This window comes from Phyllobates terribilis, unplaced genomic scaffold (assembly GCF_046119375.1).
Source record: "Phyllobates terribilis strain yellow unplaced genomic scaffold, ASM4611937v1 Scaffold_13__5_contigs__length_258822181, whole genome shotgun sequence".
NCBI classification, from domain to species: Eukaryota; Metazoa; Chordata; class Amphibia; order Anura; family Dendrobatidae; genus Phyllobates; species Phyllobates terribilis.
In genome coordinates this window covers 60,969,926-60,985,156 of record NW_027362773.1, presented here as the reverse complement: position 1 = coordinate 60,985,156, position 15,231 = coordinate 60,969,926, and the positions used below count along the sequence as shown (strand labels likewise).

General features: G+C 35.4%; 1 protein-coding gene across 10 annotated transcripts in view; it reads left to right on the top strand.

Moving 5' to 3' along the window:
- The window catches only part of PAX6 (paired box 6), a 29,423-nt gene that overhangs the window by 2,428 nt on the left and 11,764 nt on the right, over window positions 1-15,231 (top strand). For 2 of the 10 annotated variants that reach the window (XM_073658097.1, XM_073658090.1), the window contains exons 1-5: window positions 10,463-10,544; window positions 10,973-11,103; window positions 11,569-11,610; window positions 11,703-11,918; window positions 12,316-12,481. In XM_073658097.1, the coding sequence (XP_073514198.1) occupies window positions 10,523-10,544; window positions 10,973-11,103; window positions 11,569-11,610; window positions 11,703-11,918; window positions 12,316-12,481 (577 nt within the window). In that variant the 5' untranslated portion in view covers window positions 10,463-10,522. The other 8 variants (XM_073658092.1, XM_073658098.1, XM_073658093.1 and 5 more) reach the window with 8 other exon arrangements.

The following is a 15,231-nucleotide window of genomic DNA, read 5'->3' as shown; positions in this document are numbered from 1 at the left end:
ATGTATATTTGATGACACCTTTGGATACTTGTCTGTGACAACCTGGCAATTGTAAATAGCTCTAGAGTTTATTAAAAAAAAAAAAATTGGTGTAAATGAAATCATACAGATAGGAGCCCAGAGCACTCACCTTTTGTAAGTGTCACTGACACACACACCCCCAAGTATCCATTAAAATGACGTCATCTGCATTCAATTAAACCCTCCCCTTATACTTTTTTTTTTTTTTAATCCAAAACTAAAACTTTTTTTTCTTCCTTTTTGAAGGGTACAAAAACCCCAACCTGCCCCAGGCAGAAATAGGAGCATGATTCAAGAGAAGGCATTAGTTGGTGTTAATCCCAACAGTTGCTAATTGAAAATGGTCAGACAGAGGAATGGACGAATAGTTTCATTATTTTATAGAAAAATGTGAAACAAAAGGGACAATGAGAATGGCCGACAAATATATACACTGGGCAACTAGGAACTTAAAAAATTCTTCATTTTCATAGATTTCCTCTTTGAGTTGCAACTATACATGTGCATTAATATACATAACAAGCAAAGGTTACCAATATGCACGGTTTGCATACTTCACTTACACCTAGCATACAAAGCAATCCTGTCATTAGAACTGCTTGCCATTCGACAGGAGGGGAAATCAATTTTTAAATTAAGAAAAAATATCAAAAAATAAATAAAAAACAAAAAAAAATCTTGTCCTTTAGAAAACAGGACAACTTGACTCTTTACAATTTAAGTAAAATTCATTAAACATGAGCTTACTGAAATAATCTGAACTTGGGCAACATGTGGCTAGACTAGGAACTATATGAAATTGGTATGGTCATAGTATTATTGAGTATATTTGGTATACATTTATAATTTAAGAGAAAATACAGAACAAGAGAATAGAACTAAAAGTGGCACTTAAAAAAATATATGTATATATATTTTACCTAAATGTTAACAATTAGAAAAACAATTTATCTTTTCATTTTAAGACAGTGAATTTTTTTCCTTAATTTTAAAATATTTTCTTTTTACAATTTTTATTTTGTCCGCTCTGTAATATAATTTTGAATTCTGATAAAGACTATAATATGCTGATAGGATAAACTATTGATTAATATGAGCTGTTCCAGAAGTCTTGTAACATGTTAATCTCTGTGTTAATCGAGGGTCTGAGCTGCTCAGTGCCGGTTTTCTTAGCGGCTGGATCTCCCCGGCTTCAGCTCGGATGAAATGACTGCACTCTATGTATCTTCTCCGTGATATATTTTCAATTAGAGGTCAATTTATTAGTCACTTTGTCCTCCGTGACATCGGGAATATGTGAGTGCAGTTTAGTGATACAATAACTATGACGGGTAACCCAATGCGGAGGTTGCTCTTTTATTGATAACAACAATTCACTGGAGACAACATGAAATGATGTTATAATACCAACAAGATAGTATGCGGCAATGGCTGGGGGACGTGTGTAGACGGGCTTCAGTTTTTATAGACACTTGGATTACAAAGTGAGTGGACTGGATTAAATTCTGCAATATTTTACAGCATATTAATGCATTATACTGATATGCATATGAAAAGCCGATCTGCTAGAGGTAATTATGCTGCATTTTTTTGCTGCATGACAGCTGGATAAACATAATTTCTAATAAACATCTCTAATTAGGGAGGCGGACCAGCGGCAGGATTGGAATTTTTATGAAATTGCATCCAGCCTACACATATTTAGGGATATGTACTAAAATGTAAAAAATAATATTAAAAAATGTATAATTTTCTCTAAATTTTTCCATTCTGTTCCCTATTTTTATAGCAGTCTTAATAACCCCAATGTTTTTTTTTCTTTTCTGGTAATAAAGGCTAGTTTTTCCCTTGTAAATTCTATTTTCTTAAGTAAGTTATAAGCAGTGGCGGAGGGTGTGACCAGCTTCTGTAACCCAATTCCCCATTCTCCTAACCATTGCAATGTGCTAATTATAAGGTCTTCTGGAAAAAAAAAGATCAAATCACAAGGGGTAAAGGATTTAGCAATCTCACAAATATGTGCAGCTCATTCTTTCAATAGGAAAGAAAGGACGAAAAGGGAAATATGAAATAAAGAGAAAGAAAGAAAAAAGAAAGAAAAAAAAGAAAGAAAGAAAATAGATTCAACGAGACACTCTCACTGTGCTATTAAAAAGTCCCATATTTGGCACAGTGTAAAATAAACTCTTCAGGCTTCCGTTCTTGGACTGGATCTTTTCTATATTTCGGAGTAAGTTTCCCTGGCACCCCAGGCAGTGTGGGTTGGGACAAGGTCTCCAGGTATTAGCTTACAGGGGACTACAATGAGGGGCACTGCTTGAGCCGCTGTGAGGGGGCACCGCTGGGCACAGAAGCCGTGTGTAGGCCGAGAGAGGACAGAGAGTGACAGGCAGGCAGCTCATTATCCTGCTCCCATTCACTAACATGCAAACTCTCTGGCAGAGTCGTTTGTCTCCCTATTGTAGTCTATGTAAGAATGCAATGCTTGTCAGCCCTCTCATTCACTGTCCACATACTTTATTGATGAGATGTGACTTTTAACACTTTCACATGTCAAGAAAAGTCAAGTGTACACATCTAATACTTCATTTTCTCCCCTTCTCCTTGCATTCCCCGTCCCTCTTCCCACCGGGGCTTGTTTTATTGTTAACTTTATTTCAGTCTCTTTTTTTCTCCATGCTTGAAACTTGTGAAATTAACAATTAAGGCAACCAGAGCTCAAGCTGGTACTTTAAGTGTAACCTTAAAACTAGCACCCAGGGGTTGCTTTGGAGTGTACTGAGGTGTGTATTAATAGTGTACCACTCTACAAATGTACTTTCTGGTGTGTGGTCAAAATACTAAAAAGCGTTAACTTATTAGGACATGATGGCTGTCACCTCCCAATGTCACAAATCAAGACGCCATTGTACAACGACAGAAAAATTGCAAATTCATATATTATTTAAATATATATATATATAAATATATATATATATATAGCAATATGTATATGTGTATATACATATATATATACTGGTAACATGTCACTGTTCTGATAAATATTCCAGTTTGGAAGCTGAAACATTTTACCTAAGTGAGTGAATAAAACTCCACTTTTATTTATTTTTTTTTCACTTGGACCCCTTAAGTGTTGCCCTCATTACATATATACTGTACGCTTGTGAGCAGGGCCCTCACTCCTCCTGGTGTCTGTTGATTTATGTGATTAATATTATTATTCTATAATGTCTTTAATTGTCTGTACAAGTCCCCTCTAAAATGTAAAGTGCTGCGGAATATGTTGGCGCTATAGAAATAAAAATTATTATTATTATTACAGTATATATATATATATGTGTGTGTGTTTCATGCCCTGATCCCACCCTTTCTATATATATAAAAGTATCAGCAATTTTAGCACAAGCACCATACATAACACAATATCCACTGGAATAGCAGAGCTGAATTTGTAATGCAGCTAAGACATCACATTGACAAAGTCAGCAAGTTGAGCACTGCTTCCTCTGTGTATACTACTTCACCACATACCACGTACATATATATAATGCTTCTTCTTGCATTACCTGCGGGAAAAGAGAATTCATTCCAGTCTGAAGAAGATTGCATAATAATCTCGCATAAAAGTAAAAGTGACTCTTAATTTTGATGATGTCTTAAATTAAAGAAAAAAAATACAGTAGTCAACAATGACACGTGGAAGAAGTTTGTAGGTGTTTGCCAAGGACACTTAAGGCGACTCAGTCAATACACTTAGTGAGTGGGGAATTTGCTCCTGGAGTCTTGGGACAGGGTCTTCTTTAAAACAACAAAAAAGGAAAAGCCTGGAGTTCTTACATGGCTGGGGGCAATTCCCAGCTTACAATACTCCTGTCTCCCAAATATTTATGCTCTTAACATGTGAATGATATTTTGCTTATCCCTATTGTCTACTGAGGCTTTTTCTCTCCAAAATGCAAATGGACCCCATTCACACTTAAAATGGCCCTTTTACAACAAAATGCAGCTTACAAGGAAAATTATTTCACTCCTATTGTGAGCAGTACACAATCACAGCGGCTTCATTCAAAAAGGAACAAGACTTGTCAGGTAGTGATACCTTCTAGTGGATCAGAGGTGTCATTTAAAAAAAAAAAAAAAAAAAGTAAAAAAAAATGGGGGTTATCCGTCTTGAAAGTTGCCCTGAAGAGCCATCTTATTCAGTCCTGAAGAAATGATGTGAGCGCAATCCAATCATGAAATCTTGAATGTGCTTCACAAATTGTGTGACACGCACACTCATACATACACACATACACACGCGCACACGCAGTTATAGGGAGAGCAATCAGTACACAACAAAAAATCTGTGCCGTGAAAAAAAAAATCAAGTGTATTCATATTCAAAGAAAGGAGCCAATGGAGGCATGCACTGGGGGGAGCAGCCAATAGGCATGTGCAGGGCTAGCCCCGGTGCTTTGCATAAAGCAATATTTTGTGTGTGGAGTAGTCAGTGCATTTGCATGTCTAGAGTGATTAGTGGGTTTGAAAGCAAAGCCCAAGCACTGCCTCATTTCCCGCTCTGGTGGTGGAGGAGAAGCAGGAGGAGGAAGTGTTTTACTGGGACATGATGACAGGGGTCAGCCTTTACTAATGGGCCAGTGAAGAACAGTGGAGGTGAGGCAACAAGGAGCAAGCACACATACATTAATACACTTGAAGCATCACCAATCAGTATAGGTGTGCACGGTGCCTGTGCACTGCTCTCACACACTCCCTGCCTCCCTGACAGTTCTTCTTATTGTCAATCTCTATCTCCTCCTCAGAATCTAACCAACAACAACAAGGAGGCTCAACCCGGGGAGACAGAGAAGGAGAGGAAGGGGAGCTGCTTCATCCTTCCTGGGCACTACAAAATAAATCAGCAACTCTTTATTAAGCAACACACCAATTATCAAGAGGAGCCTGCAAACATAGGATGCCTCTTCCAGGTGAGCTGCGTGCAAGCTGCGAGGCTGCAGCACTGTGCCCACGTCAGGGCTCGCCTGCACAGTTCTACTTCTTCTGGCACAGTCAAGTGTCGAACTTTGGCTTGTAGTGTAGGCACAGCTATAGAGCAAGAAGCATTGCTGGAGAGAGGGCTAGCTTGGCAGCACTGCTCGTGATTACATGTTGTATAGCTTTTTGTATGATTTATCTTATATGTAATATTTTCTGATATAGGTAATAATTTGACTTACAAGGCACTACGGGGATATTCTAAATAGCTATCATTGTAAAAGGCCAATATATATTTATATATATTTATTTATTTTCCCCTTGTAGAGATTGGAAGTACCACGTGTGGCCATCCATCTAATGTATTTCATATATACATATATATATATTTGTAAATATATTAAATGACCATGGTTTAAAGTAATATGCCGCTCCAAATTTAAAGGAATGCTCTAGCACTGCCTTTACTTAGCAATTGCGCCCACTTGCAATGACTTATACATGTGTATTGGCTGAGCACTGAGGATCGCCTGATCATCCATTAGGCTACACATTTTATGTTGTGATTGTAGAAAGTTTGTGGCTTTGTGGTATGTAAATATAGAGGGATTTGTACTCCACATAAGCAGGTGATGTGCAAATTAACAGCGCCCTTACACTGTGTACAAACAAATTGCTGATGTGGAGGGAACAGAAGGATTTGTTTATTTGTTTGTAGAAATAATTCAGAAAGTCTTTGAAGTTTGTGGAAACAGATTTGTTACATGGTATCACTCAGGATTGTTAGTAAATATTGCTGTAATGTATCGGTTGCCACCTGTTACATTGTGGTAAACTTGTTATTATTAGAATTATTGAAATATAGTTTCAGTGTTACACAAGTTATTATTAATACGATTTTGCTATACGTAATAAACATATAGTAAATAATACGAGGTAATACAGTGTGCATTATCTTTAGCACTGCTGCACATTGTATCAGTACTAGTGCTATGACAAGGCCATGCCTGTTGCTAATTGCACAATTTAATTTAACAATTAACCAGATTGCTTAAAAATTTCCTGGTAAAATGATTATTTTGTGGCATTTTAGGAAGGTTTTGCTTTTACTCGATTTACATAATAAATTGACTCTGCAAACTGTACGCTACATGGATTAAGAATGTTGTTATAAGTGAGATTAGTGGTGTTCTGTGCAGGAGTCTTACAAGGGATATGCTTGGTTACCCATAAAAAAAAGTGTTTACTAATCACTGCCGGAGTCCTCATCCTCCAGCCACTGTCCTGTAAAAGAACAGGGCTGAATATGAATGAAACTGTGATTACACTGCTGCATTATTAATATCAATCACTGTAAATATTTACCAATTATCTGCCAGTTGTGAGAATATTACTTGGGTCACGTTTATTGGTTCCATGATGGTGCCTAAAAGTTTCCAAATATTAATTGTGGATATAATATTCATTTTACATATAAAAGAAGCACAGCAGCAATTTTGAAGAGACAGGCAAACGCTTATTTTTATTTCATTTTATGTCCCCATCATCCCCTTTTTATTCCTTATTACTAAAACCTTCCAATGCCTTGTCTTTTGTAATTGTCTATTGCCAATTGAGCTCCCCACAGAGCTGTTGTGTGCCTTTAACAAACCCCTAACAACTCGCACCAGTAACACAATTACCTTCCAAAAATATTCACAGAATTAAATGCTATTTTCCTATTTTATTGCTAAATATCTGCTACAACATCGTGGTCTTGATACAAAACAGGAAGAGTTAACTGGGGAAAAAGGGAATATTTGCTTTAAGTTTTATTCTAGAACAGGGTTGTTGCCCTTGCTTTGCATTCATAGACTTTGGTTTTGGGTAGATGGTGCAGAATGAAAATCATTGTAGGCTTTGTTAAGTAGCCTCACCCCCTCCTGCTTTTACTTTTTAAAGCCAGACCGACAACGTGTGTCATTGTACAGTCACCGATGTAAAGATCTAAACTGCTAAAACTTAAAAGTTACTTGCAGAAAAAGAAGCTTAAAATTTTAAAATAGACGATCAGCACTTGCCCAGCTGTTAGCGTCAACTCCTTATCTAATTAGCAGGCAAGACTCTGGTTTCTATGGTAATACTTTGCCCTGTAATTATTTTTCCCCTAAAATATTGAAATCTTAAAAAAAAAAACATATTAATGATGCAGTGGTTTATTTTTTTTTAAATTAGAAATAACAAAAAAAAAAACAAATTTGGGGAAAAAAAATAAAAACTCCAGAGTGATTCAAGCTTTATAAATAATTGTGGAAAAGTCTGTAACACAATTGCACTGATATTTGTAAATGTATTTTTTGTCAATCTAATTCATCTCTTTTTTTTGTCTTAGAGGAAGGATACTAGGAGCAGATGCTGAAGTGTGCACTGCATTTGGGAGAGGAAAAGCAAATATCAGGTAAGCCTCACGAAAATGGAAAAAAAAAAGGATAATTTTTGTTATAAGTTATATATCTTTAGTTAGAGCCACAGTAACATTTACATATACTTCACTTTTATTTTTCATATATACATATATATATATGTATATACACATATATATATAACACAATGTCACAATCTTGTTAAAATATTTTGCATCATTATATACATATATATAGTACATACATACACACACACAATGTCACAATGTTATGTGTAAGTTAACATATATTAATTATAATATATATATATAAAAATATATATATATACATAAATATACAAACACACGATGTCACAATCTTGTGTGTAAGTTAAAATATTTTGCATCCTTATATGCATATATATAGTATATATATATATATATATATATATATATACACACACAATATCACAATGTTATGTGTAAGTTAAAATATATTGCATTATATATATACATACAGACACACACACACACACACTTACATACACTAGGTGCTCAAAATTAAAATTCGGAATAAATTCTTAATAATTTAATTATCAACAATGATCCAGATAATTTTTATACACATAATTATATTTTTATACACATAATTTAAAATACTTATTCGTTTATACTTTTTTAATCTATTGAAGCACCTTTTTAGAAATTAAAAAAATACATTTTGTATAAAATATTTTAAGCCACAATATCTTTAAAAAGAAATCGTGAAATAGCATTAAATCTTCTGCTCATTGAGGTACAATTAAAAGCTGTTTTTAATTAATAGGAAATGTGTTTATTTATTAATAGAATCCCTTGGCGTCACCACGTGGGAATTTACTGCAGATCATCACCACCACCATGCAGAACAGTAAGTAATGAATCACTATGGAATAAATGCTATTAGTCTATTGTTTTATCTGAGGGGCATCAATCAATTAAAGTGGGTGATTTATTTTATGACCCCTCTAATATTTTACTGAGCGCTTGTTAAGAGACTTGGGCTAAATTGTCACAGTTATTTACAATGGCAGCTGGTAGTAGAGGAGCTTTGCAGGAAGGTTTTTTTATGGCTGATCATTTAGTTTGGGTTATATTTACTTCTGAATGTTTTAGCCTCTTGCAGATTTGACTAAACTGTCAGTATTGTTGTCTTCACTATTTTGTGCTTCAGAATAAATTGTCGTTACTTAGGACTAATATTTGTAAAGTGGATTCAGTTTTGTCTTTGGATATTGGTTGGAAAATATCATTTGTTTCCTTTAGTTTATTACCAGGTAGTTATTTTTTAATATTAAGCCGTTGTCTCAAAATATTTGGGAGAAATCTAGTTTGTGCCTAAAAATATTTTAAAATGATATATATATCCATAGATATATGTTTCTCTCTCTTTACATGAGTGGACTTGTTTTAATTCTAGTCAATGCTTTGAAATTAATTCAGAAATTTATGATTGGTTCAAAAATATTGGTTTGCCAAAAAAAGTGTATTTTTGATATGTGAAATAAACATATATTTGCATCTATATATATATGTGTGTGTTTGGCGTTGGGTGTTTTTTTTACTCTTTCGCCTTTATTTCCTAACATTGTGTATATTGCTGTGTCCATTGCATTTAAAGATGTTTGGTTGGTAAATGGTTTATTATGTCTAGAACTTTGTAGCAATCTGTAGATCCTATAAGGTAGCATTGTTAGAGGGATGTGTCGCACTTGTGAAGGATGCCGTTACAAGGTGCCTTGTGATCTGCTCCGAGGTGTCCTGCATTGACTAAGCCTCTTTTTTTGTGTGTAAAGGTCACCATTAGTATCTTTGTAGCATTATGTGACAACAATTCCTGGGTGTATAAAATTCAAGGAGTCCAAATCAACACCATATGCTTTCTTATTAGCTGCCTAGGAGTGGCTGATGATTGCCACGGAGGCAGCTCTACAGCCTTCCCATGGGAAATCACATCTTGATTAAGGTTTTAACCTTTTAAGTGAAATTTTAGTATTTCACCATTGTCAGTGTCAATTTTTAAGTTGATAAATGGTCTTTGCAAATGACATTCCTGTAGGGGATGAAAGCGGAACACTGGTCCCTGCAAATCTCAATAATCAGAGGAGTTGTCTTGTAGACAAGTCTATATGGACACGTACGAATGCCTAGATCCTTTGAAATGCTAGATGCCCCAAATTATGTTTTTTTCGTTGCATTATAAAGTTTATATTCATTAGATAGTGTATAGAGTTTTAGGCTTTTAATAAAAACTAAGGTTTCTTGATTTTGAAGGGCAAGCATAGAGCTGGTTGTTATTGGCCAAACTGGAGTATACAGAAAAATTACACTATATGTGATGTGCAAGTGGGTATCTTTTGGTGAGCTTAGGACGTCAAATATTGGCAAAAGATTCCTTCAGGAGGTCTGGATTTTTAAGACCATAGCTTGGGGTCAATTTTTAAGGTGTCAACCAAACCTTATAGAAAATAACAGTAATAATATAAAGTGGATGTCAGTAGTAATCCAGGCGCCCTCATTTGTGGTGTTCATCCAGCTCCGCCATCCTCCCTCTCTACCTTGAAATAAAATGTGTCTTTCCCTTAAAGTAACTAGTGTTAGCCTTATCTCCAGCCTGAGTGATCTCCAAATCCGGATAGAAAGGGTCGTTTTTATCATAGTACCATTTGTCCTGACGATGCAATTTTCAAAAGCAGAGCACTGTCATAAAGTGACATGTCTGCCACAAGTACTTCAAATGATCTTTTCAATTAGCCTTCCATGCATGATCTGGGGCGACTTCCGCCTATTTCCAGAAATTAAGCTCAAACTTGACGTGCAGCTAGCTTTATTTTAAAGACAAATGTCACAAAGACTCATCATACTTTCCCCCTTCTTCTATATTTGGTGCTTATTTATTTGCTAAGAAGCCAGAGCCTCCTGCAAGTCCATTTATTATCAGTAGTCTGCAAGCTGAGGAGCACACACATCTCCTTCCCTCCTTCTTCTCCAGGGAAACTGTCTCTGCTCGGAGACTTCAGGTTTGAGGATTCTTTTTTTTTTTTTTTTTTTTAATGAAGTAAACTACTATAATATCTCAGCACAAAGGAAGGGGAGCTCCAGCCCATGTCTGAAGAGGACTCTGAGGGTATTTATAAGACCTTCTCTGTAGAGTAGCGTCTGAACTCCGCCACTTCTTCTGCCATTTCTTTGCATTAGTTAAAGTGGTCATTGCCATTGGAACCTTTTGTCGTTTTTGTGCGTATGATGCAGTCATTTGATGGTGAGGGTTAAATTAACTGTTTTTCTGCTTGATGCAATTAGCTGGAAGTTACTTGGGTTTTTTATTGGAATAGAAAAGAAGGTTTTTGGATTTGTAGAGATAGAGTGTTGCAAATGATTGGTGTTTTTTGATATTTATTAGACATGGATCTTCAAATATTTGGCATTTATTGAATATATCTAGGTTAACTCTAACTGTCTGCAGGGTGCACCCCCCACTGTGGCTTGGGGGTGCATGATATTTTGGTGGTGTCACAGAGTAATATAGTCGTTGTTACTATGCTTTATTCTCAGGTCACAGTGGAGTGAATCAGCTCGGTGGAGTGTTTGTAAACGGTAGACCCTTGCCAGATTCTACCAGGCAGAAGATAGTGGAGTTGGCACACAGTGGAGCAAGACCTTGTGATATTTCAAGAATCTTGCAGGTGAAAATGCTTCTTGCTTCTCAACTGCTCTGATTATATATTGATGCCCATCTGTTACCATTATATCCCCTCCTATATCGATATAAATATTTCTCCAGCTTATTAATACATCTGCTTATCAAAAATTCTCCCAATTTTTTTTTTTAATCTTATATAATAATAATAATAATACATTGGCTTGACGCCATTTAATATGCTGCACCCTAGATCGAATTATATTCTTATGTTTTGGCTCTGATTAAACCCAAGTTATTCCTACACCATAGAATATATTGGAGGATTAGGCAGATTTAAATAGGAAATTCATAATATTTTAAAATGTTTTCTAATATTTAGAGGTTGAGTTTCTAGGGCCATAAATGTAATTATAAAATTTAAAAATAAATAATAAGAAAATAAAAAGAGAAAAAAAAAAGAAACAGACATAAGTTCTCATACCATTGAAGGTATATTTTTGTATTATAGAGCCATGCAGATGCAAAAGTGCCAGTGCTGGATAGTCAAAACGTAAGCTTGTTATTGTTTAATGCCTACTATAAAATTGTACCATTGTCTTGAAATTATTAATAATGTGATTTGTTGTTTGTTTCTCCGTACAGGTGTCAAACGGTTGTGTGAGTAAGATATTAGGGAGATATTACGAGACTGGATCCATCAGACCAAGAGCCATCGGGGGAAGCAAGCCTAGGGTGGCCACTCCAGAGGTGGTCAGCAAAATAGCCCAATATAAAAGAGAGTGCCCCTCCATCTTTGCCTGGGAGATCCGAGACAGGTTACTGTCTGAAGGCGTCTGCACTAACGATAACATTCCCAGTGTAAGTTAACTGTTCTCAATGGAGACGCACGCAACATGTTTTATAGAGTTGTGGGGATGTACCCGCAAAACTGCTTCACTTCCATTAAAAGGAGAGTTATGTTCTGAGCATCTTAAATAATGGAAGAATGTCTCTTGTTAAGTCGTCTCTTCTTATTGAAGAGTTATGGAATAATCCTAAACGGAAAAATTTCATAATTGTAAGCTAAATCCCATTCATCTTCATTGATGAAATGCATTGGGCATAATATACTACTGATCAGCATCGAGGAAGGGCACAATTCATTCAGACCCCTATGGCACCGCGATCACGCACTGTACATATAGTAAACACTAAGATAACACCCAGGAGCAGCACAGAGCTCAGACCCTCATCCCTATCACTCTTCATCCTGCAGGTATCATCAATAAACAGAGTATTGCGCAACCTGGCTAGCGAGAAGCAACAGATGGGCGCAGATGGCATGTATGACAAGCTGAGGATGCTGAACGGACAAACAGGGACTTGGGGGACCCGGCCTGGTTGGTATCCGGGTACATCAGTGCCAGGCCAGCCTACACAAGGTAAATATTTATGCATGTTCAGTATTGGACGCGGGATGTAGACACGATGCTTCGAGGAGCCTGCAATGCTAAATATTGTAATGAAATTATAATTAGTCTGCTGGCCAGTGGGGTCTGATTTGCATAGAATGATTATACATGTGGATTGGAAACGCTGCAGCGCTATTGTAGTCATTTTGGAGAATATGATGGCTCATAATGGATCTGTGTTATCCTCGTGAGGGTGTATGGATGACTAAGTTATACGAGGAGTTAATTACCTTTTATAATCATTTGCAAATACCATAATTTGGACATAAAATGTTTGCAAGGATTTACATGAGCTAAGTTTCGATTGTGCTGTTTTGGAGTCATTGGTGCAGTATTGTAGCATATAAAATCTATATTTTCAAGCCATCTAGGTACGTGGTAATTGATTTATTATTACACTGGCATCATATGATAAGTATGTAATGCTGGGAAGTACATACATTGCAGAGGAGTTTGTCAGATATAGCAGAGCTGAGATGGTTCTGGGGTACAACACGCATAGCAATGCAGGGGAAACTAGATTATTGGACCTTAAAGCTCTTCTGACAGGAATGGCTCCATTACCTTCGCTACATCTGTATTTAGAAGGCAGCGGGTTTATGGCTAAACGCTGATTTTATCGGGGGATTACGAGGATGGGATTGGGGATAAATGGATTTATTCCCAAGGCTCACATGGACTTTAATTGGTTGGGAGGTAATAATCCTCAGCCGATATTTCCAAGGTAGTAGATGTGGCGCAGTATTGTCGTGGCGCATTATTCCAGACAAGGTAGCAGAACAGACCCCGTACAAGGAATATGCCCAGTATCTGCCACAATAGATGTTTCTGTCACACACAAGAATTAGTTATGGGAAGAAGAATTCTGTGGCGATGTAATTGCTCATTAGAGATCGTTTTGTTTCTCATTAAGGAGACATGAATAAAGCGTCTAGTTGGAGGGGCAGCTGTAGAAATGTTTCACAGGAGACCCCTGGACACGATACGTCTCCGCTTGCCAATTAGAAAAACAATATAAGAAGAAGGGGGCTAAGATGGGAAAGTGGGGTCCCCGAGTATCCTGATTAGTCCCATCACTGCTGAGCCTTATACTATGTGTCACCTAATGTCCCTTCACATCGCCATGAATTGGGCTGCCAGGTCCTTCCATCTCATGGCAGGAGGTCAGCTCAGGTCCTAACATGGGCATTACTAATGTAGTTTTCTAAAATATTTTGCTCCATGAGAGTCCAAATATGATGCAGCTGATCCTACATGAAAAAAAGCTGCATTTAGGCACTTCTCCACATTTACAGATGTAGCAGAGCAGAGTTTGTCATTTGGCTCAAAGGATTGTTACTTTATGTCATTATTAGTCTTTGGCTATAAACATTTCATTGTGGTAAAAATTGGATTAAAAAAACCTACTTGTTAGTTCATGGCTGGAAAGGAATATTGTTTTATTGTGAGTATAACAGAATAATTTCTAAAAGTTTATTAGGAGCTATGATTATAATGAAAACTACGCAGTGTGTATGCAAGTATTATATTGTGACCTGTTAGCATAACGTATGGACACTAATGGAAAGAATTTATATAGATAGGTGCAGATAGATAGATAAGTAGATAAATGATATCTTATACAAAAATCTATTTGCTGTGAGTTAATTAGAAAAATGACTAAATGCACAATAGATACATAGGATGCATGCTTAGATACTCTATAAATAAGTATATTTACAAAACAATAATATATCTACATACACGATAGATAATAGAGAGATAGATAGATTTGTGTATAATACATAATTTATTTGCTTTGAGTTAATTAGAAAAATAAATACATAACAGATAAATAGGATGGATGCTGAGATACTATATATATGTATATATTTACAATATGATAATATATCTACATTTATAATCAATAGGTATGATGGCTAGATATGGTAGATAAACAGATATGATATATATATGTGACAAATAGATATGTCATAAATAGATATATAATGTGATAGGTAAATAGATAAATATGTGATAGAAAGATAGATAAATAGATATAGAGAATAGATAGATAGAATATAGATAGCTAAAATATAATATAGATAGATGGATATATAGAATATATAGACTAGATAGATATGAGATATATAGAATAGATAGATATATGGATAAATAATAGATAGATAATAGAATAAATAGAATAGATAGATATATAGCTAGATATGTGATAGATTAATAAGATAGATAGAAATATGTGATAGATAGAAAGATAGATTAATAAGATGGATAGATAGATAAGTAGATAGATAGATATATGGATAGATAGATACTAGATAGATAATAGATAGATCTATAGATAGATAATAGATACATAGATAAGTAGATAGATAATAGATATATAGATAGATAATAGATACATAGATAAGAAGACAGATGATAGATAATAGATATATAAATAGATAATATATACATAGATAAGTAGATAGATAATAGATAGATAGATAAGTAGATAGATAGATAAGTAGATAGATAGATAGATAGATAGAAGGATAGATAGATAGATAGATAATAGATAGATAGATAAGTAGATAGATAGATAAATAGATAGATAGATAATAGATAGATAGATAAGTAGATAGATAGATAAATAGATAGATAGAAGGATAGATAGATAGATAGATAGATAAGCCATGGAATAAATGGCGCTATAATAATAAATAATAATAATAAGTAGATAG